Source organism: Acanthaster planci, unplaced genomic scaffold, assembly GCF_054643075.1.
Source record: "Acanthaster planci isolate LZ-2023a unplaced genomic scaffold, COTS_SCS Contig1, whole genome shotgun sequence".
Taxonomy (NCBI): Eukaryota; Metazoa; Echinodermata; class Asteroidea; order Valvatida; family Acanthasteridae; genus Acanthaster; species Acanthaster planci.
In genome coordinates this window covers 952,249-978,573 of record NW_028257625.1, presented here as the reverse complement: position 1 = coordinate 978,573, position 26,325 = coordinate 952,249, and the positions used below count along the sequence as shown (strand labels likewise).

The window sequence follows — 26,325 nt, the reverse complement described above, 5'->3', positions numbered from 1 at the left end:
CATGCCTGAAGCATTCCTCTGAGAATCCTGTCCGATTTATTTGGGAATCGTGTGCTGTTCCAGCTGGAACCATGTGGAAACATTTGCCTTCGTGCAACATACTAAATTGGAAACAGGGCCCCCTTCTGCCTGAGAACCAGGCTGAGGAAACATTAACTGTTCCCAATTCGGGATTTGATGTGTTCCAAATTTGGCAATGACATGACATGAATCGTTCATGTGGCACCTTCTGTTATCAACAGACAAGGAACAGGCTTTTAAAGCTAGAAAAATCATGGCTCTACCTTATCCACTTTCTGCTGGGTGGAATTTGCATATCTGGGACAAGTTCCTGGGTGATTTTCAAGATTTTCTGCTTTCAAAATTTTTCAAAAATCATAACTTCATTCACTGTATGTTTACACCCACACGAATGACTGTCTGGTGGCTTCTCTAATCTGACAGGCAACCTCCACTGACACCCGAGCATTGCAGCCAGGCCTGCCACCCAATAAAGAGAGCCCAGATTTTGTGGTGTTAGGTAATTTCCTTTGTTCCCAAAACTGGCCTCGTGGCTACTCTTATTTGACAGGCAACCGCCTGAATGGCAGTGGTGTCTTTTCAAATGCAGCCAGATGAGTGCACAGCGGTACTGCAATGCTCATTACTTTTGTCCCCGCTGATAATCTGCGAGTGCTGAATGTTGCAAACAGTGGTATACTATTTCCTCCAGTTTATACTATTTGGCTGATATTACCTCCGCTAATATCAGCCAAAAAATGACGGCAATTCCCAGCAGCTCGGTCTTTTGTTCCGAGTAGGGTCTTTTGTTACAAGGCCCAGCTCCTTTGTCTGATTTCAGGTACCCCTGGCTAACAAACTCAAGGTCTCCGGTACCAGGAACCCTGGCATCGAGCCATTAAGTAGTTTTCTGGGTTCTCTGGGTGTAATAATCGGGGGCAAGGCACCTGTGGTTTAACGTTCCATCCCAAGGATGGAATTCTTACACCAGCCGCACAATGATTTTCAAAGGGGGCATTTGTTAGACAATCAGGCTTCAAGGATCTCTCAAAAGAGTGTATATGGTGGGGGGGGGCTATTGGCCAATGGGCCCCCCCCGGCACCCTCCTTCCGCCACTGCCACTGGATTCTTATGGACAATAGGGGGTCTTTTGTGCCCTGTAAGTAATGGAAATTCGTGCATGGCGACTGAAGGTGGGGATGGGGGTATGACCCAAATCCTACAATTGTATGGCCATGGAAATCTGAGGTGGGGGTGAGGGGTGCAGGGTTTTAAATTCTGGGGGCATGGGGGTAGCCCCCGCAATTTTGAATGGGGGGGGTGGTCTACTGGATCAATCTCCTACTTTTTTTGTGGCAAGCAGAAAGACAGGCTAGATTTTGAGGTATTTTTAAACCTTCCCAACAACCAAAATGCATCCAATAGCACTGAAAAGGAGAGAAAAAGTACACATTTTTAAAATATGCCATTTCGATGAAAGGCTGAGATTATACATAAAATGTACTTTTGTATTGTTAGAATCATGTGGGGTCCACCAACACCCACCCCCGCCCCCTTTTACTAATGTCAATGGCTGGGCAAGTTTTACATCATTCCCCAGACCTCCCAGTCCCTGGAACAAATATATGCCACTTGCGGAAGGCGGTGGACACGACATGGCACGAGGGGAGGTGTTACCAAGAAGATACATCTTTGTCACTGTTGCATGATTATGAGTTTTTTAAGCTTTAAACAGTGCACTTCAAGATTTATACTGTCTGTTCTCCAATTCTGCCGGTGCTACTTAATATCAGCTTGCCTGTTGGAAAGGTGGAAAAATCACCTCGCATCACCATTTTTTTGTTTCTCACCAAGAAAAAAAAAAAGCAGGAGGAGATCAAATATCCCATCCCCCCTGGTCAAATGGGGGGAGATATATGGGGATATATCCTTTCCTGTCCCCTCCCCAACCTGGCATCAGTACACATCAGTCCTGGAATCTAACTAGCAATAATGCTTTACGTTTTCACATTCAGGTATAGAGGCTTTTCATGTGATGTCACTTGATGGGCAAAGGCAGTTCAGGAAATGTTTCAAGTCCGCGGCACCGCATGCATTTTTGAACACGCATCTTTCTTTTGGTAATTTCACGTATGGCAGAATGCTGAAAGACTTTGGAAGCGTGCAGATTGAACGCTGACCCTCAAAAATCATGTGACTGAAGAGTTTCTATATTCCTGCGCCTCAACACAGCCCCGACGCCAATCTGTCGCACGCTCTTTGAACGGCCAACTGTCTCAAATTTGCGATGCGTTGATTAGCTGTATTGGCATTACCTGTTGCTAAACGCCTTGAGGACGCTCCTGACTGCCGAGGTGAGCTCACCCGATCGGCTGACTTCCACCTTCTTCTGAAGTTCCTCTAGCCTTGACTCCATCTTGGAGAAATTAGGGAGCTGCAGGGGTGGGCAGGGACGGGAGAATGGACTTGGAGATGTGCTTGGACTAATCTGAACTTATATACACGAAGTCGGGGACTATGTGAGGCCGATCAAAAAATGGCGGTGGCCCTCCTGGAAGTGCTGAGCCCCCTTCTCTGAAGGCTACCCAATGACATCAGGGAAGCCTATTTCAGATGTTAACAGCAAGTGGAAGTTCCTGTCATAATCCAACAGGCTCTGGGCTCTTCTACTGTTTGGTGGATTTGGTGGATTTGACAAAAATCTTTAAAAAACGGGAACTGGACCACTAACGAACCAGAACTGATGGCTGCAGCGGGCTGCATTCCACCCTGTCCGATTCACTCTCGTGTAGCATCTACTATGACATTTAAGGGCCAAATATTTGGGGGCTCAGGTGCATGGGCATCACCAGATTGTGTCCAGGGAGTGGCAACCACTTTTTCAGGGGGGGGACGCAAAGCACTCTTCAGATAAAAAGATAAACAATTAGCAAGTAGAATGGATTAATTTTGAGGGTTTCTTTCTGAAGGAATTTGGTGATTTATTCTCTTTTATCTTGGTTTTTTTCATATCTATCGGTTTTGTTCCTTTTTATTTTTCAAATCTTCCTTGTGAGGACCATGCCAAGGTGCTATGCTCCAGATATCTCCAACAGGAATAGACTGATTTGAATTAACAAACAACAAATAACTTCCCGGAAACAAATATGGATTAGCCAAAATGTGTAAACAAAAATTTCAGTTCTTATTGTAGAAGAATAGGTAAATATTTTCAGATATCACAAGGTTCGTGAAGCTACATCGCGTATATCGGAACATGTTGAGCTTTTCAGCTGATGCCGCCATTGGGGTCTGGTTACCTTATTCACGCAGTGACAAGCATTGGCAAACTCCCGCAGAAGAATCAGCAACTGAAGAAGAAACTTGGGTTTGATGACTTGCTCTCCGTCCAACATGCTCTGCAACACCTGTACATCGAAAACCGTACATCACACAGTCTCATGTACATCTTTGCAAATTTACTTTTTACTGTTGACTTTAGAACCACTTTTTGTGGATTGGGAAGATTTAGGTACATTCCATCATCTGGAATAAAAAGCACTAGTCTTACCTCACGGCCACGGAGAACCGCAATCACACAGTCACACATGTATTTTTGCAAATTTACTCTTTTACTGTTGACGTTAGAACCACTTTTTGTGGGGGGGCCTTGGGATTCATTTCATTTTCTGAAAAAAAAAAACTAGTCTCACCTCAAGGCCATCTTTCAAGAGTCTCTCGCTTGTGTTGCTCCATCTGCAAGAGTCACCCTACGACAAACAGCACCGCAAAGAAAATGGATCAAATCCATGACTTTTGGAGAGAATGGGGGTCGAATTTAACTGGATAGCCTCTGCAGGAGTGAGCAATGACTTCTGGAAACAGCTGGACCCACTACTTTAACACCAAGAATCTGGGCTAGGGCTGTGAAAGGGTGCCCGATGACCTAACCAATATCGGGGTGTGTTTGTTTTACAAGGATCTGGATCAGTGGTCCCAACACTGGCTTGCTCTATCCATTATGAGGGTTCTGAAGTCAGTGAACCAATGTCCGATCACTGACCGCGATCTGGATCTGCGTGAAACAAACAGGCTGCTTGAAGTGGTTCTAGATAACAGAAAAGCCTACCACTAACTGCACGAACAGATAACTTTCATTCTTGAGATGAAGAAAATGAAAGGGTTTCAGAAAGATTTTTGTGGGGAACTAGCAAAATAAACGCCAGGCTACATGGACTCTGAAAACAGTTATGTCCAAAGGTTACTGACGAGCCTCTGCAGTAAAATAGGAATTCAAATGTACTTTGCACGTTTGCACTTTCTATGTTCTTTGAATTTGGGGTGAGCCTTCTTTCTTGTGTACCTTGGAGCCTGTGCTATACTTCAGTAGGGTATCTGGTCCCCAGTCTGCCCATGCATGCACACTACTAAACTGGGCTGACACAAAGACCGACATCCCGAGCTATTAGGTAGCTTATATTGAACTCACTTGTACAGGTCTGCTGGACATGAGCAGAGCTAACAATCTACAGGCTTGAGTCTGAAATGAAATAGACAGACGGAGATTGAGATTTCAAATGGACACGAGTATGTACTCATTTGACATTGTTTTCGGAAAGAAAAGCGTTCATTTACTGTGGGGTTTACCTTTCGGTAAAGCTGGCAACCAGTGCTGATATACTGGACAAGATCTTCGGCAAAGTGCCAAGCCAGGTTCTGTCAGGCAAGAATGTGAATGCAGTTACAAATAACTATACAAGCCAGAAGACCCCAACCCCACTAAAAAAAAAGAAAGTTTGTCAATGTTCCTGATCTTAAAGGTTACAACACTTATTTATATTATCTACAATAAGCCTTTTGCGAGTTAACTTTGACTCAAATCTGGTACACCGAGTTCTTTAAATTCATGTGAACATAACAACTTGAATTCTCCACACTAAACCACAGTTCGTATACCTCGTGATTCGGGGCAAGCTTGTGCTTAGTTACATAAGAGACGCCTTGCAACAATACACTGTTCTCAATGGATAGGAACGGCACAAAGGAACCAGTCCATTCCAGAGATGGTGGTCGCTATGCAAAAGCTTGCCCCGAATCATGAGGTATAGCAACAGTGTCTTTAGTTTGGGGGATTCAAATTGTTACGTTTATGTGCAATCAGATAACTCAGTGTACCAGATTTTATTCAAATTTAACTCGCATATGGCTTTTACTCCAAGGGTCAATAAAATTACTTTGACATGTATCATGACATTTAGTACATTACCTAGGACTCTTTCAGTAAAAAGTTTGTTGACATCTTTTGGCCAGATTTGGCACTGAAAGCTTGACAAAGACACAATCTGGCAGGCAGGCTCAAAAGCCTGGATGAGTCATGCAATTCATACTTACGGGGAACCGTTCAATCAGCTCCGAGAAGAGAAGAGAGTGGAGGTTGGTGCTCCTGCAGAGGATAAGGATACTGGTGTAATTCTTAAGCAAATAAGTCCAGACAACGTACACGACTTTGTCTTTCCATGCTGGCTGAAGTTTTCCTTTAAAGTTTCCTGCAAGTGACCAACTTGATTCGACTGGGAGGTGCCGGATATTAATGTATAGATGTAATGGGCATGGCCTTCAGTGAATGGTTGGCTTAAAAAGTCTGGTCTGATATGTGTACAACAAACCGTATGTCACACAGAAGTCCATGCTGCTGAGGTATCCTAGCATGTCCCAGACTGATTACACATCCAATATTTTGGCCAACTATTAAGTCCAAAGAGCCCTCACAACCTACCTGTGAGTCATGAAGTCTTCTAAGGCACTACAGTACAGCTTGCTTATCCTTTCCACATCCAACATATTTGACTGGAACACAGAAAAAAAAAATAAAGCAAATCACAAGTTAGCTGGTAACATGTTGCTGAACCAAAATTATTTTAAATGTGTACATCACGGTAGAACAAATGTTCCCTTGTTTCATCTGCAGGCTTATGTTCTGAAAGAAGTATGGCTCCCTAAATCTCAACAATCCAGCTTTGACACATCTCTTGGTTGGGTGACTGACTGACCTGTGGAACATTTTCCTGTGTGACAGAGCTGGCTTTCTTCTCCTCGGCCCTCTGGTGTCTCGTTTTCACAGGAGACAGGTCGGTCATCTCGACGTTGCCTCGTAACACCCGGATCTGTTGCGACAAATGTACCAGAAAGGAAAAGAATGACCTTTGACCTTTGTCTGATTACGCAGCACCACTCTTGATGCAAGTCAAAGAAATCCACCAAAGTCTAGGACTTCGAAGTTTGTTCACGGTGTGTGATGTCTTCCCAGATGTCTTAAGCTTGAATATCAATGATATCCGGGATGTTAACGTGTTAAAATTGAAGTGGAATTGTTGGCGGAAAGTAAAGAGAAATAAAAAACAGGAAAATATCCGGCACTTGGAAATTTGATGATGGTTTGCAGGGGGAAATAATAAGCTTGAAAATGAACAACGTATGGGGACATAACTGATCGACGCAAAATGAATTTTAGTTCTTAAGTTTTGAGAGAAAAAAACATATATTGATCTTTTTTAGGTCAAATTACCAGAAACAAGCAGCCAGTTGACGAAAGTGACACAGTCATAACGGAAGTTGCTGAAAAAGAAAACAAAGGAAGTGACTTGATAAATGTCAGGGTTTAAAGAAGTGCTCGTATCAAAGATGATGAGTCTGCGAATAAGACATAATGTAAGTTTATGAAAGAGAAAACCAAAAGCTTGAGAATGTGAAAACACTATAAAGCTTGCTATTGGACTACTGTCAAGAATGTGGAGAATATGGACCAATTACGTGGTTGGATACAAAAATCTGATGAAGTTTTAGCTTTTTACTCCTTTCCCAATGATGAAAAAATCGTCCATCTAAGGTGGATGGTTCTGTCTGAAGCTTAAATGTGTTGAAGATGACAGCAGGCTATCGGCCACTATACAAATACAACACATCATAAAGCACTGGTTACCTTTCTTAGCGATCTGCAAGATTGCTTCAATGGTGTCGTGTAGCAATTCTCTCTGCTCTGTGAGATTATGCGGATACTAGGAGACAGTCCAGATAATAAAGTGTTTCACTTCCAATAACATGACATAAAATGCAAAACTGGAGACGCATAAGAAATTGAAGAGTAAGTACGTCACTACACGTGGCATTTTGGTATTTTTTAAAGACAAGTAACAGCAATAAAACATCTATAATTTAGGCTAGATTTAAACAAAATATTGAAATAGTTGATGCCTGTATTAGGTGCCAAAAGAGGCTGTATCACATGAACTCTGGGGGCTAAACATACATTTTAGGAAAACATTTGAGAACAATGACCACAGAAAGCACATGTGAATTTTTGGAGAGGCCTCACAATACCTTTCTGACCCTACAGAGCTTGTTGTGAAAGATGCTGACTGCCTTCTCTGACAGGACGTGCTGGTCCTTGTGCACGGATGCTGTCTGGGCGACCACCAACAACGGCAGAACCAATTCCTGTGGACAGTGGAGTGAAACAAAAGGAGTTGTGATTCCTGTGGGAAGTGTCCTTGAGCGGAAAGTCACAGCTCCTTTCCACTGGATCAACGTTCGCTGAACGACCAGAAATTACTGTCATGACAGAGGAGTTTTTTGCCCCGATTTTCCGGGTTGCTACATGACGCATCTATCTGAACCATAGCACTTGAGTGAAAAATTGTCCTTGACCCTGCTAGACACAGCATAGTGCAGCAGGTGTAAACAACCTAGTGCACTTTGTTTGCACTGGGCAATCAACAGCAGCCTAACAAACTGGCCATGTGGAAACACTGCGATCTGGTCCCATTGAACAATGCCACTGATGGATCGTGTGGTGACTGGCAACCACAGACTCCCAGGCTGTTTGGCCTTGGGGACAGTCGACCCGTTGGATCTCATCGCATTGGACAGGCAAGCTACTTTGACAAATGACGCAGGTTATGCCAAAAACTGCCCTGCCTGTTACTCCCTATACTGCCCCTAATCACCAAAGCACTGTGTATCTTTTTTCTGGTTTTACCAATGAATAAATACAATGTACTGTAGTGTTGCATAGCTGCTAGTGAGTTCATTAGCAAATATTTCTGGCCTCTGGAGTTGGAACTACACGCACCAGTATTAGAGGATTCGATTGCTGTCTCTTGATGAATATGTCTAGCAAATCCAGGACTCTAGAAAATTAAAGGAGAGAACAATTTCTGTCACTTATTAAAAAGAAAGAGAAAATGACAATATAAATATATGCCAAGATTGTCAAAACTTGACAAGTCGCCTCTGACACTATGTCGACAAAAGGCACTGCAGGTTTTTTGAAAAGAGAGATCCACCCTAACCAATGAAAACAGCAGTGAATGTGCAGTAGGAACACCACTTTTGAACATGGCAAATGCTGATAAGTTTATAAAGTTCTTGCATGGATTTTTACAGTTACATCAGTGAATCGACATGTGGCAGGCTGCACGGTGCCTGAACAGTATGGCCTGACGCGCGCCACCTTTTTTTTTCCCTCAGCATCGTTACACTGCTGATGAATGACGCATGCCCACGTCTTTTCTACGCAACGAGAACAAGGTTCAACTCGGTGACTTAGCACTTCGTGTGTACCTGAGCTTGAAATGCAGCAGCACAGTGTTGGTCTCCTTCTTGCCTTTCCTCCGGTCGGCCATCTTGGCTTTGAAGAGACTGGAGAGCGCCGTGTCCAGCCTCATCATCGTGTCGTCGTCAAAGTTGCTGGCAACATCGTCATCGTCACTGTCATCCTGGGTTGAGGGTAAAACGGGTCAGGGCAAGTCAGGCTTGGATATAATTTACATAGTACTTTCAACTGACAGTGCTCTATACTGTGCAAATAAATGTTTTTAACTGAGTCATCAAAAAATAAAAACACTTGAGTCTTGAACGTGGGGATGTGACCCGTTCCAGAGTGTGGACTTGTGGCCGCACTTGCAACCGGACTTGTGAAAAGTGCTGTGAAGGGACTAGTAGATGGACTTGATTGGAACACCCTCAGTAGCCATCTTGGAGGATAATGTTCTGAACTATGCCGAAACAATTCTATTTCTAATCTTCAATCTTCTCCTCCAAGTACGGCCCTCTTTTGGGAGGAATAACCTTGCTCACCTCATCAGCTGCTGCATCGCCCAGTGCTGTCTTGACATCATTGCGGAAGAACTCGTCGACGTCATCATCTTCATCGTCCTCGTTGTTCTCATCTCCGCTCTCGCTGTCCTCACTGTTCTCTGATTCGTTGTGACTGTCCTCGCTGGACGGCTTCTGCTTCTGGAAAAGTAGATGGTTCACTGAGGGTACATTCAAGAACTTAAGGGAGCATCTCAGACGTTGGAACGTTCTTGTTCCCGCTGGAATGCTCCATTTGGGAACATTGGTTATTCCCATCTAGAACACAGCTGGTTCCCAATGGGAACAAGTTGTTCCCAGCTATTTTCTGGGGAACACTGTGTTGTGACATTAGCGTTCCTTCTGGGAACATTCTAAGTCGGTCATATCATAAATTCTAATTGGGATGCAAAGCAAACAAAAATAGAAATATCCTGGAAGGAGAAGCACTCTGCAACATGATACATCCACAATATTAGACCAGGCTAAATTGAGCATGGCGGATAGCGAGAGAAATAGAGCATTCTGGTTGGGAACAGCGCATGTTCCGGAAGGGAACAAGGCTTGTTGCAGTCAGAACAGCCGTTGTTCCTAAAAGGAACTTTCCAAGCATTCCGACTTTCGAGACTCTTCCTAAATCAGGCAGAACAGCAAAAACCACAAAACTGATGCAGTGAGTGGCAGGTTACAGAACCTGAGCACTCACGTTTTGAACACGCTAAAAATGTTCAGCCCTAGTAGCTGACCCACCATTCAGACCTGGAACAGTGACTTGTAAAAAAAAAACTGGCAACACTCATGCCAGCTAATTCAAACGAGGAGTCGTCTGCATGGAAGCCAGTACTTCAAGCCCAGATGAACGCAGTAGTATGGTGGTTTAACATTGCTGGCTGCACAGCATTTTCAAGAGTTATTTATTTACCTTATTCGTGTGGTTTCCATGACCGTTTGAAAGCCGTTTCTTCTTGCTGACTGGAGTTGACTCCATGACCTTGTCATTCTTCTCCTGCTCCTCCCCATCATCATCGTCATCGTCATCATCATCGTCATCTTCATCATCATCGTCATCGTCGCTCCCCTCTTCCATTTCTGCATCTTCCTCATCGTCTGAAGAAAAAAAATGAAAAAAGCAAGAAGAAACGGTCATGCCTAGACCTCACTCTGAGTGAATGCTCGCTGAGAGTGAGAGCGTTTCTTACTTTCGGCAAAATACAACCAGTGCAGTATAAAAACCAATGGCATACTCTTTGTGCCCAAATCAAGACTGGACACCAACCAGTTCGGAAAGAAACGGTGGCTTGGTCGTACAGTGTAGCCTATGAAAATTTGCACAAATTCTAATTCAAACAAGATGACTTTGACTCAAATTTGGTACCAGACTGTCAGAAAAGGGGGGAAATATCTAATCCTCACTGACAAGTTGTGCCGTTGGTCACAAATGTAAAATATTCTGTTTTTAGAACAAAAACGGATTTCTCTACATGAAGTCCACACTAACCTGATTCAGTGATCTCCATATTACCATCTTCAACCTCTTTGGTTGGATCAAGAATCTGTCAACACAAGACCACATAAAGTTAGTGCTCTTACGGAAATGGTCGCTTTGGTTGAATGAAATATGGTGTGGAAAAGTAGTCATTCTTCTAGATCAGTTGTACCTAGGAACTTAGGCTACGGAGATAGATAATGCATCAGGCCAAACTGAACATTTTCTGTGTTTAATCAGTTCATCTCTCGTATGCACAAATATCTACAGTCCTTTTTCAGCGTATTTTGTATATGGTACACAATTCGGCACACCGTCAGTGTGTGTTCAGTTGTTTGCCGGCACAAAATGACTCATGCCCTTTTCTGCTGCCCCCATCACAACAGTTGTTCCATGCGCATAATGTTTGTGCAGTAAACCATTACTGCACAAACATTATGCGCATGGAACAACAGGGCACAGTTGTTGGACAGCACCAACTGTCATCTGATCTATCCCTCTGTGGGGTAGTTTCATGCCATGTACAAAATGACACCTCTGTGTGTCTCTGTACTGCCACCTAATTAACCTAAAGAGTGAAAAAGACCTCATTCGGGGGAAGCCATTTTTATCATGTTTCCAAAGTCGATCATATAATATGTCACCTGTTAAGCAAGGTGGTACCAGACTATTTGGGGTTCCTTGTTTCAAAATGTGGCTTAAAGCATTTTAGATATAATTTATCACAAAATTTCAAATCGGGCATGAGTTTGCACTGAACTTTTACTGCGTTGCTGTTATTTTTACTCTCAGGTTCACAAAATGAAAAGTCTTACCTCACTCTCAATTCAAGATGGTCAACACATGAACACAATCTATTCTGCTTGGGTGAGTTTTTATGTACTTACGAGAACTTGCAGAACAACTGCACGCTGACAGAGTGAAACAGAAACTTACATCCAGGAGCAGCTGCAGTGCCTCTGGGGTCATGTGAGGGCAGATCATCTTGAAGACGCCATCCACCACGGTCCGCAAGAGATGTGACGGCTTGGACAAGAGACTGAGCAAGATCTCGGTCACGACCTCCACCCACTCCGGCTCTGGAGACAAAACACAATTCCAATAGCATCTTCAATATCACGCTGGGCTCCTGTATAGGCAAAACCACGCCTTTCCGGGTATGCCATGACCTTGAAGCTTAGCAAGAGGAGGAAAACATTGACGGATGGCAATAATAAGGGAATTGACACCTTCAGAATTTTTGTAATTGTGCCGACTGCTTTGCAAGAGCCATTTCCACTTTCTTTGCACCCTGACTAGTCACGCCCTTAAGCATGTGTAGGCTTGGAATCCAGCCTCTGTAGAGTAATCTAGGGACCGTAACTAGGAGCCGTTACTGTGAGGGTACCCCGCTCCCACATGGATCATTCGTGCATACAACATACATGTACCTCTATGACCAGTATGTCTAAACCTGACCAACGTACACACTTGGTCAATGAATGTATGTGACAAGCATGTGACTGTGGTACCATTGAGTAGTGGTATATCTTCCAATCAGTCTATAGACTTTATTCACGGGGCCGGCCATATTGAATTTGAAAGCAAGGTTAACTCTTCATTTTTCAATGTTGAGAGTACAAATGAGGAAATAAAATGATATTTCACGACCAATGTCCAGCTGTCTACTCCAATGAATAATTTCAAATTCATGATTGAACACATAGAATTGTACCTTGCCAGATTCCAAAAAATTATTGAAAGGGAGGCTTGGAACGCAGGGAAGTATAAAACAGTCTGGTGACATCCTAATCGCCAGCTTGCAATATATACAACAGATTTGGGGGATAAGATCAAAAATGGCCTCCACGTGAATAGGGTCCATTACTGCCTGCGGATGTTTAACTGAGGGGGCCCTATGCAGCGATCATTCTCGGGCCGTTCATCCATGTGAGAAATCAAGCCCAGGCTGTCACCCTGTCAAGGAGACAATTGATTTTGTTTGGAACATCGACGCCGAGTTACTTGGGACAATGATTTGTCCACATACGGCTTTGGGTCCTCTCAACCTGTATGTTTCAACACCTGTGTTGTCCTCACGATTGGCCTTGTCTAAGGGTAATATCAATGAGGACTGTAATTCTGTCTTACCGTCCTCTGTCTTCTTCTTGAGGGATCTTCTCCTGCTCACAGCTCGCTCGTAGCATCCGTGGAGATCCTAAACAAATCACGTGATCCAAACATTCCACCAATTCACACTAACACTCATGCAAATAAATTGAGACTTTGGGCCTCAAAGAGATGTCTGGAAATTTGTTTGGTGATTTGATGTGACCAGATGCAATTAAATGAGTCGGAAGCATATTGCAACAATATCTTTTTTATACACATCAGACAGAATTCACTGCAATCTTCATTCTGATGTGTCACTCCATTTTGCATCCTGATTATTATGGAAATTAAGCTGGTGAAACTGTCGTCAGCAACCAGTTCCACTAGTTATACCACTACATTACAACTTGTGCGTATTTCATCATATTTTGTCGTGCCAAAATTTGTTTTCAAATTTGTGAAAAATGTCAACAGGTTTGATTGGGTGTTACATTGAAATTTTGTCCCCGCAGATGTTCTTGTCTCGGGACAGTTTTGAAAAAGGTTTTAACCACTACCAGCCGGGGACTCCGGGATCGGGGCCGTATGGTTTATATGTGTGGCCGGGGTCTCCGAACTCGGACAAAGGAAACAGGGCCCTGTAACAAAAGACCGTACTCCGAACAAAAGACCAGGCTGCTGGGCATGACCGGAATTTTTCACTCTCAAAAGTGGTGATAATCCAGCATTATTTTGAAACCGTATACCAGGGTTTGGGGTATTTAGAGCAAGCGGATTACCACCGGGGACAAAAGCTCTCCACCACCGCAGCGATGAGCCACACAGCACCGCTGCATGCTAATCTGGCCCCTATTGAAAAGAGGTCAGCAGTGCACTGAGCCAGGTTCGTGAACAAAAGACAGCTGTGTGACACCGCACAATCTGGGCTCTGTTTACAAGGCTGCAGGCCTGGCTGAAATATTCGGGTGTCAATGAAGGTCACCTGTCAACTTAGAGTAGTGCCTGAAGATTACTCCGTTCCGCTATAAACGACTGTTAAATGGAATGATGAATTGTTGAAGGATTTTGAAAACAGAAAAAATGATAGTCATGCCGGCCCAGCATCCTCAACGTTGAAAAATGCCCCGGTCCGAAGTGGTTAAGTGTGAGAAATATGTGATAGAGTTTGGAGTTGATTGGGGGGGGACGTGTGGGTGGACCGACCTGTAGTATGTCCACAGCTTGCTGCGTCTCGCTGAACATCTGCAGGCCCACGTGGAGGAAGAGGAGCTGGAAGGCTGGGCCGGCCGACGGGGACTTGGCTGGCTTGGACTTCTTGCGTAGCTTGTCCACGACTGACAGCATCTCAGCCCAAGCTGCCTGGGCCTGGATGACCAAAAAGGAATGGAAAGGAAAAAAAAGACTTTCCAAAAAATTATTTGGACTAATAAAGCTTCCAAAAGGCCATACAAAAAATGTGACCTTTTGCCTGATAATGTTGGATAATGGGTAAGATATTGCTATCTATTGTTTTGGGTGAGAAACTAGTTTCTTAACATGCTTAAGCAGCTGCTGAAGCTAGATTTTTGATTGAGAAGAAAATTAAAAATAACTCTCAAAGGTACTCCAAATGTATGGTAAGATATGTCTTACACCTTTCAAATCTGCGGTGGAATTTACACTAGCTTTTCTTTTAACCTTAGGTGACGAACTGGACTGAAAAACAAAGGGAATTGCTGAACTAGTCCAGGTAATGACAGCCATTAGTTCACAATATGAATACATGGCACATGAAATACTTTTCAATTCAAAACGAAATGACATTGGTGTAATGAGCCCGTTCGGTATTCAAAAAAAGCAAGGTCATTCGGAAACAAAGCACGCGTGGGAGTCCGCATAGACCCGCATTGAGAGGGCAGACCTCATGCGGGCGTCCGAATGACCTCGGACGTAGTTCATTTTGGGCACGCGCTGTTGGGATACCAAACTGGCTCATTCTATGAAAAAAAATAAAAATCAATTTTGAATACCTCATCTGAGAAAGTTATGGCACGGTTCACATCTGGGGAGTTCAAAAGAGCCTGTCAGAAAGAAAACAGGGCACAAATTATTTTAAAATCAAAACATCTCAGGTACACAGAGAAAAGGTGTGGCAAAGAAAAGTGCCCCCTGGCTTAAATGTCCTCTTGCCTACCTGCGCATAGGTCACAATGACGTACACCCACAATTCCCCCGACTCAGCGCTGGTACCCTCCGGCTCCACTGGTGCCCTGGTGGACAGGTTGCACACCACCCCGAGGGCGCTGTAGAAATGCTGGGCCATCTGCTGCCGTAGCAACTCGCCGACTGGGACATCGAGCACCCTGCTACACTGTTGCACAAGGACAAATAACAACGTGTGGACACCACTGAATTTGTCTGCTGCAACCGTTGGCATCCAAAAGGATTGCAAGAGTTCAATAAACGACTGGTTATTTTGTTCACTCATGTAATAAAATATTTAGTATAAAGTGGACTTACGCCACTTTAGTGAAACCGGGTGCTAAATCCATCTCAGCAGTACTGCCAACCAGGTGCTAGATCTGGGGAATTTGGGGGTGTTTAGGGTAAAACTGTAATCACCCCTTGGTAATGCCAGACTTACGTTGGGGATATCTTTGGTTGCCTTCCAGACCCTGAAGAAAGCATGCAGGAAGAGAAATTGGAAGCAGTCGCTCAGCCAGTCTGTGTCCTTCTGTAGGTGAGGATTCCTGACTAAGGACAGCACCTGGAAAAGAAAAACAGAAACAAACTTAGCCTGTAAGTTGCCAGTCGAAGAAAGGAAAAAGTACAAAACTGGAGGAGAACCTTACCTGGAATCAAGACTTGTACTACAGCTGAAAGAAGAAATTTTAATTTCTGAGACCTTCAGATCTGGATCGGGGATGTGACTGGCCACTTAAAATTAAAGCTGAAAACAGCTAAAAAGCTGAATTCTCACACCCCTGCTGGATCTTGCTCTCAGACCTGACAGCTTTGAAATTGGAGGTACATGGGTTGATCTTGGAAGCAGGCCTTCAGGTCTTGGTCTAGCTCTTCAATCATGCTGGATTGTTGCCAAAAGTCTGGCTTTGAGATGGACACGATCTTGAACACCAGTGAACCTGAAATCTGAAGAAAGAAATCTGAAAGTGGCAACACCTTACCTGCATTGAAACCCAGTGTCTTCCGCTGTCGACATCACGGGGCTCGTTGCTCCTAAGAAATAGACACAGAAATGAGTAAAGTCACACACTGGACCACACAAGACCCATGATGAGGTTAGAACTGTGGGCTCTTGGTTTCTGTAGCCTCAAAATGGATTAACCACGGAAGCTCAGTAGGCCCATCCATGTTACTAAATCACCATGGTAACTTGAACAGAAAACATGGTAATACACATGCATTATGCATAAATTAGGTGACAATCAATCTCAGGAAAAAAGGGACTCTCTCAAAAAGGAGGAATTCAATGCTGAATGTGTGTCTATGAGTTTGACTATCAATTCCTCGATTTTGAGATAAGCAAACGTTGAACTGTTGGAATCCATCATACCTAGTGCATACTTAGCAATGTCTAAAACTAATCCGTGTGAGGTGGTAAACAGAGGCGGTCATTTAAACTGCCATACTTAACACTCTGTCAGTCAGATTCTACTGGCTATAGATCCCTAACAGTCCCAAATCCTCTGATTTTAATATGATTTTACATACATCCTAGGGGGTTAGGGCTAACTTAGTCAAGTGCCTTGAGAAAATTCACAAAGACATAAGAAGAAATCAACAATCAATCAACATCCTATTACGCTTACCCAGTATTGACTGAGCCTGTGTTAAATAGCTCCTTCAACCACCTCAGATATAACCTCACTGCATCAGAATTGAACTGCAGGAGATCAAAAAATACAAGCTGATAGGATTCTTCAAGGCAGCCAGAACCATTATCAGTCTTAAAAAAAAATATCAAAGTTTGTGGTACAAAGTCCTCTTGAGAAAATAGCCTATTTGACAAACTACTGTACAATGAAGGTACGAATTTTCACTCGCCACTGAAATTTGTGCACAAAGCGTTTGGCTCTGCTAACCATATATGAAGACCATTCTGAAGACCATTCTGTGCTCACAAAGCCAACAGGAAAATTATGTACAACACAAGATAACAGCTATTAAGTTAAGGGATGTACCCATATGCACAAGTCAACATTCTTGCCAAGAAATTGGTTAATAAATTTCCTGTTATCATGGACAGACTCACGTTGCTGATAATTGAGTAAACGGTCCGACTTTTGGTGATTTCGTCAAAGTTGAAGTGCCCCGGACTGAGTAGCAGTCCCTTGACTACGGCCAACTGCGTCGCCGAGTCCTCCATGTTCTTGACGAGGCTAGCTAGTGAACTACTCTGTGGGGGACAGAGGCAAAAAGATTTATCCAATCTGAGCTAATATTTTTAAATTAGTGTTTTGAGACAAAAAGAGATGTCAGTGATTATATTGAGGTTGTGAAATAAGTAAAATGAAAACTTTAATGAACTGCCTAAGTGGACATGACCACGGATTTGAAATGCTACATGGATTATATTTTGTGAAAACTGTTTCACATCAATAAACTAAAACGGCAAAGCCACCATGGTCTCGCTGTGTGTTATCAATTGAATTTATTTTCTGTAATAACAGCTTATGTTAAGAGACATCCAAGTTATACAAATATGGTTACTAAATTAAACAAGAAAATACTAACCAAGCTTCATCCAAATTTTGTACAAGATTGGTTGGCATACGACTGCGATACAGATGTACAAGATATTTTATTGACCTTAGCAATAAAAACCATTCTACTCTCTAGGAGAAAAAGCCTACCTAGTAAGTGCTGTGTGCAGACTGTGTGTTGAAAGACGCTGTGTTGAAAGACGCTTGTCGTTTTAAAGAAAATCAACAAAGACCACCAGATTCAGGTACAAAGGCTTCATAGTACTTTATAGGAGAGAGGAATGTCTAAAGAATGTGGGTCCAGTAGAGTCAGACTAGACCTGCACGCCTAGATAAACGGTGCATTTGTGAGTTTGATGGATATGGATGGTGCTTAAGTAAAATTCTTCTTATGTATAGTTTTGCACTTTGCATCCAGCTCCATCGTCCTATCCTCTACAATTCGACCCCATCATCCCATATCTACCATGTCTACTTTGACTCCACCCCTAATCCCATCTATCTCCAATCCCATCCACCTTATCTTTCCATCCATATCCTACTCCACCCCTCCATCATCCTATCCATTTCCTACTCTGCCCCCTCCCCATCATCCTATCCATTTCCTACTCTGCCCCCTCTCCATCATCCTATCTATTTAACACTCTGCCCTCTTCCCATCATCCTATCAATTCCTACTCCGTCCCCTCCCCATCATTCCCTTCACTTCTTGCTCTGGCTGTCCCATCATCCCACAAATCTAGCCCAACCATTACGCCAACTTGATCCAGCATTTCATCCACTTTCTACATACATATATCTTGTCCCCATGATCCTCCTCCTACAGGTACCCCTCCCCCAACCAATATCCTCATCTGTCACTTGGAGTCCCCCCCCCATCCCTTACATTATTCCCACATACTGTACATCTACATTTGGATGCATCCAACCAATGTCTATACATACATGTACATTACAGGAGTGCTCAGTACATACAGTATGAATACATGTAGGTACATACGTGTACAGTGTACATGTATATATGTATGTACATGTACTACGGGGTAAGTACACAATACAACTCAAAACGTTAACATTCAACTTTTATAAATTTTTTCATTAAATTCATAAGTTTCTAAGCATTAATGCCATATGAGACTATTTAAATACTGACAGAATTCCAAGCGGAAGCAAACAAGCACTCAATGGCACATTTTAACCTATATAAATACAAGGAAAAATGTTAACATTTGAGGAGGCCAGACGGACAGATGTCCCAAAAGACAGACGTCCCGACGGACAGAAGACAGAAATCAGTGTTACGTAGGCTCGCATTTGCTTTGCAGCTCACCAAAGTGACTGGTCTGCTAACTTTGAATCAGATCTAATAACCTAGAGGGCCCAACAGTGTGATCCTTGCAGACTTTTTCTCCAAGGCAAAGTGTGTATCTTGGGTCACTGTGGTATTCCAGTTTGAAGAAGTTTTTGTATTTTACATCTCTGAAGTTGACTTTAAATTAGCTGTTGATATCAGTGGCCAGCCTCATGTAGCTCCTAAGTTTGGATCACATTTGCTTAGCAAAAACTGGTTACCAACCCATATTCCACTCAATATCTATTGCTTGTGTCTGGTGATCAGCTCAGTTTTTGCTTTATGAATAAAATCGCTCGGTACTCTGCTTGCCAAACCAATAAGCAGAGGTAACACAGCTTGAAGTACAGTCAGCCAAGTTGCTGATTAAAAAAAATTGAAAAATTCTCATACCCAAAAGGTCTCAAATCATTCACTTTTATTCAGATTATTAACCTTTTATTTCATGCATGTCACTCGTAACTCCCCAACTTCTCTGATTTCCTTCGCAGAACAGAAAACAAACGGCACAATCTTTGTGCTTAAACTTTTCAGCAGCAGTAAGTCCCATGTGAATAACAATAACTGAGCTCCACTTTCCTAAGCCTGTCCAAAATCCCTCGTGATGAATTTTAAAGGCTCTGGGAAAGTAAGGGTCGACGTGTTCAACGGCCACATTTCACAGTCAAGTTTCAAGAACAATTCTCGTTCTACAATCTAGCATCAATCTCCATGTAAAGTAATAATAGCCAGACCCTACCCAGTGGGCACACGACGCGTGAAAGACGTCTTTTTGTGGTCGTTATGTGGTCATGTGTCGTAAAGTGGTCGTGACAAAAAAACGACGTCTTAAAGACGTCTTTTATCCTCGGTTAGAAACATTGCTTCAGCAACCATGACCACAAAAAAACATGACGTCTTTAAGACGTCGTTTTGCAGTCGTTATCGAATCATCGGTACCTCACATACAGTGAAAGGAGAAAACGACGTCTTAACGACGTCTTTTTTTCTCCCTGTTTGAATTGTTTTCTTCAACAAGCAATACATGAAACACACGACGTCTTTACGACGTCATTTTACAGTCGTTATCAAATCGTCAACATACAACAGAAAAAGATTTAGATTACTTTATGAAGATTTTGCACGGTGACTTTTGGTTTGTCTCGGATTTTGCCGGTTCTCACTCGGTTTCACCGCGGAAGGTCCGACAGAGCAATGGCATACAGTGTATTGCGAAATCCCGCCTAGCCTGCGGCCGCAGGTGACTGTTCTGTTTGACTGTTCTCATCTATTCGTCAAGAGGGATGTTTGGGATAGCAATAGTGCGAATGTCCAGTTTACAGGGAAATTTTAACACTAGAGGAATTGCGAGTGTGGTTTAGTACACCTGCTTGTGATTTATTATTATTTGCAGTGGAACTGACCCTCAACCCCCTCGTCTGATTTAAAATAACATGACATTAAAATACCCCTACATTTAGAATGGATGAGGCTATTTTCTTTCATTGCCTGCTTGCTCGCAAGCAACGACTGGCTTCGAGCGTCTGCACCGCCCTACTATAGTGGCTCTGGCCTAGTCTTAGCTGGTTCCAGCCGTCCGAGGAGACTCTGAGCATGCCGACTGGAACCAGCGATGGCAAAGACTGAGGTCATGTCCAAAAGTCAAAACGGGCTTCCAGAACTACGGTTAGGTCTATTGACTTTGGCGTCTACACGTATTTCAAATGGAATAAAGATCTTCAGGTCAGGGAACCAGACTACTTCATAATTTTGTCCGTGCTTTGAATTAAGAGAGCTCGAGTACATGTACATGTACATGTACAAGTATCGCTGCAAGCAGCTTGTCCGTTTAAAGAAGAGAAAGCTAAGACAGGTTAGGCCCTTCCTTAAAAGGTAAGTGCTTATAAACTGTAATTCTGTTACGTATGGGCATTGTTGGTGAAGCAGAGGTCAGGCTTAAACGCAATAATTTTAATCCTCAACAGTCAACCGGGTTGGCCACGGTTGTTTCCTACCTCCATGGGTGGACCACAGACAGTGTTTATTCGTAGTCGTACGTAGACTCGCAGTCGTAGTGCAGTAAGGAGCATCTGGGCTTGCCACAGTGCCCATACTTCAGCGTCATCAAATATGGCAAATACTAACAGTGTCAATAAGTCTAATTTACCCTTTTAAGATTAAATGTTATACATTGTATTGGTGAGACTAAACTGTGAAAATGAAATGGCAGTACATGTATGTGATGCAATGTAAAATATTGGCCACTCGATGTAGACATGTTCGAGACAGTTGGTGGCAGAAAAATTCTTTTTCATTCTCAATCACAATGAACATGTGCACTTCAGCTCAGACGTGGTGTAAACAATGGTAGAGGACCGGTTTATTTACTGCCACCAAAGTCCTTATAGTTTTTACAAAAATAAAGTGTCTTATTTGTCTAACATTTGCAGGAAGTGTTGCATCACGCGGCACAACAGTGTCTGCAGTAAGACAACGAATAGCAAAGTACTTAAAGCTTAGTATTCCTACCAGAGACAAACCAAGAGCCCTGAGTAATTCAGCAGGCATGCCCACCGGATAACTGTGCGACCAGTCTAGTGCATCAGATGACCTGTTTCCTGGCTGTTTCATATATTTCGGTGATATTTAACTAATGAGCATAAAGCCTATTTTTGTATTGGTCTTATTTGAAACTTTAAACCTTTTGTTGTTCAAGTAAAATATGTACATTGTTTCTTCAGGTTTATTTCCTCAGGTTGAAGCAGTGAAGGCTGTTTAAAGTATGGTTATAACAAAATTACACGTCTGATCGATTTTTTTTTGGGGGGGGGCATGGGTAAAATTGTTTGCAGGATTAAAACACGTACAGTAATTTAAATTGTAACTGACTAGATCATCCTGTTCCAGGATAGTCTGTTTTCTAAAAATTTGACAAACCACTGCATGAGACAAAATTTTGTCCAAAAAGTGTTCAATATTTCCATTTTTTTAAATTCTAAGCCAACTCGATTTGAATTGTCTTATTAGTACAAGCATACATCTTTTCATCAACTGATGTCTGTTTTTCTACCTCTCATGAATGCCATTACATGTACATCTAAAACGTATTTTACTAAGTCTTGCCTGGTTGGAAATGTTTTGTTCTGCCAAATATTCAGTTACATGGCTTATACTACATGTACATGTACTGTGTGCTTAATGTTTCCCATTCTTGCCTTGTCCGTAAAAGTAAAACCTTTTAACTGCTTTTATCCAGGAAGTGTAAACACAAGTGTACCTTGTTTCATCGTCACTTTGATCGTGCTGGGTGCAATTGTAATGGTCCGTCCAAAGCCATTGAATTTACCAGAAATATTATTGGTACATAATATTTGTGTAGACCATCATTTTCAGCAAAGTGTGCTAACAGTTTATTATAATATGAAGAATCAGAGTTAAATAAAAAAAATTGTTTAGTTGTAAACAGTCGCTTCAGTCAAAATTTATTTTATAGCCAGGCAGCGTGTTAAGGCATATGAACTTCTTTTTATCATAAAAAAGTAAAAAAAAAAAGACTCGTTCAATGCAGATGTCTTTTTTCCTTGATATTTGATGGATAAAAGACGTCTTAATGCCGACGTCTTTTACTGCTCAATATGCTGACGTCTTTTATTAGTCGCAATGTTGACGTCTTTTATTAGTCGCAATGTTGACGTCTTTTATTAGTCGCAATGTTGACGTCTTTTATCAGTCTCTATGTTGACGTCTTTTATTAGTCTCGATGTTGACGTCTTTTATTAGTCTCGATGTTGACGTCTTTTGTTAGTCGCGATGTTGACGTCTTTTACTCGTCATAACGCTGACGTCTTTTTCTAGTCGGACAACTGACGTCGTTTACTTGTCAGGATGCTGACGTCTTTTGGCTTTGCATATACGACTCAAAAAAGACATTAATAAGACGTCAATATTAGACGTCTTTAAGACGTCATAACGACGTCTCGTGCCCACTGGGTATCTTCCTCAATCCTGCAAAATCCTCCAAACCTGCCAGACTTCTGAAGCATCTGGGAGCTGTGGTGATTTACAACCCTTACCAGTTTGTTGGCGGCCGCGTACAGCCCAGCCTGCCGGTTGGCCAAGCTGCTAATGAAGCTCCGCAACAGGTTCTTGGACAAGACCCTGGGTATCTCAGCAGTGCTGCACGCAGGGAGGACCGCCTCCAGCAAGCGGAAGGCGAGGAAGACACACTCGTCCTGCGTGCTGGTGCAGAGGTGACCTGCGGGCATCGAGATGCACAAAGGAATGAATTATACTTGTTGCCAAGGAGATATATATACAAATGGCTCCCACAAAATGAATCTTCAAATTCAAAAACATTTATTTCCATACTTTCATTAAAATACGAATCAAGAATACACATAAAATAAATACAAAGCCATGAATACAATAAAATATAACAAGAGAAAATAGGGAAAACTTTAAAAGATAGAAAGTATGGAGCTGTTCATATAAGCGAGGGCTTGTAGAGAACAGCCTATAGACAGACATTTGGACTAGGGACAATTAAGGAAATCTTCTATTCAATTATTTCCAGAGTGCATTAGAAAGATCGTATTCTCCAGTTTGAAAGATACTTTGATTTGACATCCAGCCTGATGACCACCAGACGATGTGTGCTGAACTAGCCCATTACACTGCATAAGATTGTCATAAGAGCCCTTTATTGATTACAGAGTTCCTTTAGTGTCTTGACTCATTGTTGGGGGGGTGGGTGACTCTTGACAAGTTAAAGGAAGCCAAACAAATGCGGCACGGTAAAAAAAACTTTAAATGAAAATGTGGAAACATCAAAGCATCCCTGGTAATGCACAATACCACTCAAATGAAGCAAACTATGCGACGTAGTGTTGGTCGTTGTTATACTGGTATCTCAGGAATCCTTTTCAGACATCTAGGGGGGATGTGTTAAGTGACAATTGGCTGGAGTGTGTATAGGGATTGGACTTGTTGGGGGTACCCCTCTGTCCCATTCCTGCCTGGTATAATACCGCTGTTATCCACTACACTCCTTCCAAATGACATCATTTTCCTCCCAAAGTCCAAGACTGGTACCAAATTCTGTTGCTACTAAAAAAAAAGGCACGAAAGAAGCCAAATTGGACCTGCTTTGTCCATTGTTCCGATGAGCAGTGACTTGAAAATGACAATACACACTCCATACTCAATTATAACACCAGGTTTATGTACATTCTGTTGAAAATCCTAAAGTGAAGAATTTCAGTGAACGAGATGTGAAACCTTACTTTTGATAGAGGACCCTCTTACATCACTTTTACAGTACCCCTGGGCTCTGGGTTGATAGTTTCAAAGGGAGTTAGCGTGGGTTTTGTGTACAGTCAGTCAAAAACACTGATGTTGGAGAATTTCTGACTTACCGTCAACCACTTTATTCCAGAATATGGGCAATTTCTCCCTCTTTTCCAACACCCACGACAACAGAATGTCACAGACAGCATGAGGATGAGGGTGGGAAGTGGTAGTAGAATTCTGTTCAAAGTAATAACCAAAAAACTTTCTTAGAAACTATTTTCCAAAATAAAATATATTTGAATGAAGTCTCTGAGTTTAACATCTCGAACTAGGAGTGTCAAAGAGAGAAAAACTCACAGTCCATCACAAAACAATGGAAAATGAAATAACTAGAGATGACATGACATACTATGTAAAAAGACAAGAAAAAATCCAGGAGCTGGATTTTGAAAGATTTCAGTAAGTCTAAGATCAGGTCTGGTTCCCTGGCTTCAAATACTCACAGCTATGATCCTTGCTATATAAGGCAGGTTGCTTGCATCCAACAGGTCGGCATGTTCCCAATGCTTCTGCATGAACTTCTTGTCTACAATACTCTGTAAGGACAAGAACGCCAACACTTGGTGCACTGTCTACAATATCAGTTTTAATTTTATTCTGACAGTGAAGAAGTGAAGTACTTTCAACGGTCAGTGTGAAAACTGACCTTAAACACCAACACTGAAGTTGATTTCCTGCACTAAAGAGATTTCACGAAATGGACTGAACCATAATAAGTGCATCCTTTTATGCCATTTCCACAAGTCTTATAGTGTGAACCCTGCTTACTTTGTACATAATTGGCTCAGCGCAGTCGATAGTCACTGGTGGTTGGCAGTCATGAACAGACTGGGTCAAAAACTACATACGTGCACAGCCCATGGACATTTAAAAGAAACGACATCGTCACAAAGTTGAGTACAGCCGCGACTGCATTGGATATCACTTGCACCCGGCGTTACACTTACAGGGAAGGTGCGTTTGCAAGCAGCCAGCATGGCTAGCGTGTAGGGACTGCAGGACCCCCAGCCCTGCCTCAGTTCCCGCTGCAGCGTCGGCCAGATGTCCTCTTCAAATGCCACCAATTTACTCTACAGAGGCAAAGTGACAAATTTGTAATACTCGAATGGGCTGTTTGATGGGTCAGGGCCAGAGTCGAAGCTAGGCACTTTCGAAATACTTGTTTTAAATCCGACCATTAGTCTGTCTAGTAGAAGAATACATCAAGAAAACCACTAACGGCATATGAAAGTAAGTTTAAGAAAGAAAACTTCTGACTTTGACTAAACTTTTAACTAAACTTTGAATCAGAAGTGCTTGGATAGTTGGTGAGTACATCTACTTGCCAATAACTTTTACCCCTCAAGATTAGTTGGTACAAGAATCTGATTATCTGGAGTCTTTTACTTTCTGTTGGTAAGTAAAATGAGTGATTGATGAGTTCGCGGCTTTAGGTACGAAGAGATTAGCTATACAGCTGCAGTCACATTGCAATACAGTTCAGTTCCTTGAATGATTACTCAAGAAGTTTGAAGTTAATAACGGGTTCAATATTTGCTGTTTTGGATAACTGAAAATTAGGAGTAAGCAATTTTGAAGACAATAACATGCCTTTCTCAGGGTCATCTTCTGGGCTTTCACTGCCCCATGAAATTCAGCAGCCTATTTCTCAACCCCCCTGCAGGACAGAGACCTGGGCTGGCACTCAGAGAGTATTCGTTATAACGTCACAATGCTTACTGAGATACAAGGCTTACCCTTGATATGAGGTCGATTACAGCTCTAAAGCAGATGTCTTCCAGGAAGCCCTTCTGCACGCACAGGTTCTGAAGCTGCCTGATCACCTCGGCAGAGAAGCGACCGTCCTCCTGATAAAACAGAGTTGGAGGAAAACACCTTGAATTGGGCAATGTCTAAGGATTTCATGTGGAACGAAAGCACAGGAAAAACTCTCAGAGGGGTTGGGGATACACTGAAAAAGTTAGAAAAGCGCAAGGTTGGGATATAGACAAATACCAAAGAGCTAGCTAAAAGAGTTTCAGGTGGGATATGCACAGTGCATACAGTGAGCCACACTGCCAGGGTGGACTGACCTTTTGCAACTTCCCCGACTGGATGATGGAAAGGTAGGCGAAGGCTTTCCCAAACAAACATTGCTTCTCCTCCTGAAAAAAAAAAGAAAGACAGCAGATGCTTCACACTCAGTGGATAGCACTTCCCAATTCTGTGAGACTATACATGTGGGAGCAACAGCAACAATACTCCATGCTTGGAC

The 26,325-nt window shown here is 42.6% G+C and overlaps 1 protein-coding gene and 1 long non-coding RNA gene across 2 annotated transcripts in view; one reads left to right on the top strand and one right to left on the bottom strand.

Moving 5' to 3' along the window:
* Nucleotides 1-26,325, bottom strand: part of mybbp1a (MYB binding protein 1a) — a 35,398-nt gene that overhangs the window by 4,942 nt on the left and 4,131 nt on the right. The window contains exons 4-34 of the mRNA XM_087131535.1: nucleotides 26,144-26,215; nucleotides 25,808-25,918; nucleotides 25,019-25,141; nucleotides 24,515-24,607; nucleotides 24,137-24,248; nucleotides 22,796-22,977; nucleotides 16,942-17,085; nucleotides 16,499-16,572; nucleotides 15,854-15,905; nucleotides 15,313-15,435; nucleotides 14,863-15,039; nucleotides 14,699-14,749; nucleotides 13,893-14,054; nucleotides 12,729-12,795; nucleotides 11,535-11,677; nucleotides 10,611-10,665; nucleotides 10,035-10,219; nucleotides 9,116-9,274; nucleotides 8,600-8,754; nucleotides 8,109-8,166; nucleotides 7,358-7,474; nucleotides 6,960-7,035; nucleotides 6,546-6,595; nucleotides 6,031-6,144; nucleotides 5,757-5,827; nucleotides 5,372-5,423; nucleotides 4,628-4,696; nucleotides 4,470-4,520; nucleotides 3,694-3,750; nucleotides 3,301-3,408; nucleotides 2,317-2,435 (exon numbers count right to left, since the gene is read on the bottom strand). Coding sequence (XP_086987661.1) covers nucleotides 2,317-2,435; nucleotides 3,301-3,408; nucleotides 3,694-3,750; nucleotides 4,470-4,520; nucleotides 4,628-4,696; nucleotides 5,372-5,423; nucleotides 5,757-5,827; nucleotides 6,031-6,144; nucleotides 6,546-6,595; nucleotides 6,960-7,035; nucleotides 7,358-7,474; nucleotides 8,109-8,166; nucleotides 8,600-8,754; nucleotides 9,116-9,274; nucleotides 10,035-10,219; nucleotides 10,611-10,665; nucleotides 11,535-11,677; nucleotides 12,729-12,795; nucleotides 13,893-14,054; nucleotides 14,699-14,749; nucleotides 14,863-15,039; nucleotides 15,313-15,435; nucleotides 15,854-15,905; nucleotides 16,499-16,572; nucleotides 16,942-17,085; nucleotides 22,796-22,977; nucleotides 24,137-24,248; nucleotides 24,515-24,607; nucleotides 25,019-25,141; nucleotides 25,808-25,918; nucleotides 26,144-26,215 — 3,182 coding nt within the window. The remainder of the gene's footprint in view (nucleotides 1-2,316; nucleotides 2,436-3,300; nucleotides 3,409-3,693; nucleotides 3,751-4,469; nucleotides 4,521-4,627; nucleotides 4,697-5,371; nucleotides 5,424-5,756; nucleotides 5,828-6,030; nucleotides 6,145-6,545; nucleotides 6,596-6,959; nucleotides 7,036-7,357; nucleotides 7,475-8,108; nucleotides 8,167-8,599; nucleotides 8,755-9,115; nucleotides 9,275-10,034; nucleotides 10,220-10,610; nucleotides 10,666-11,534; nucleotides 11,678-12,728; nucleotides 12,796-13,892; nucleotides 14,055-14,698; nucleotides 14,750-14,862; nucleotides 15,040-15,312; nucleotides 15,436-15,853; nucleotides 15,906-16,498; nucleotides 16,573-16,941; nucleotides 17,086-22,795; nucleotides 22,978-24,136; nucleotides 24,249-24,514; nucleotides 24,608-25,018; nucleotides 25,142-25,807; nucleotides 25,919-26,143; nucleotides 26,216-26,325) is intronic.
* On the top strand, nucleotides 20,326-22,185 carry LOC147795642 (uncharacterized). Its single transcript, XR_015423724.1, has 2 exons — nucleotides 20,326-20,615; nucleotides 21,173-22,185. It is a non-coding gene; the product is annotated as an uncharacterized LOC147795642 (long non-coding RNA).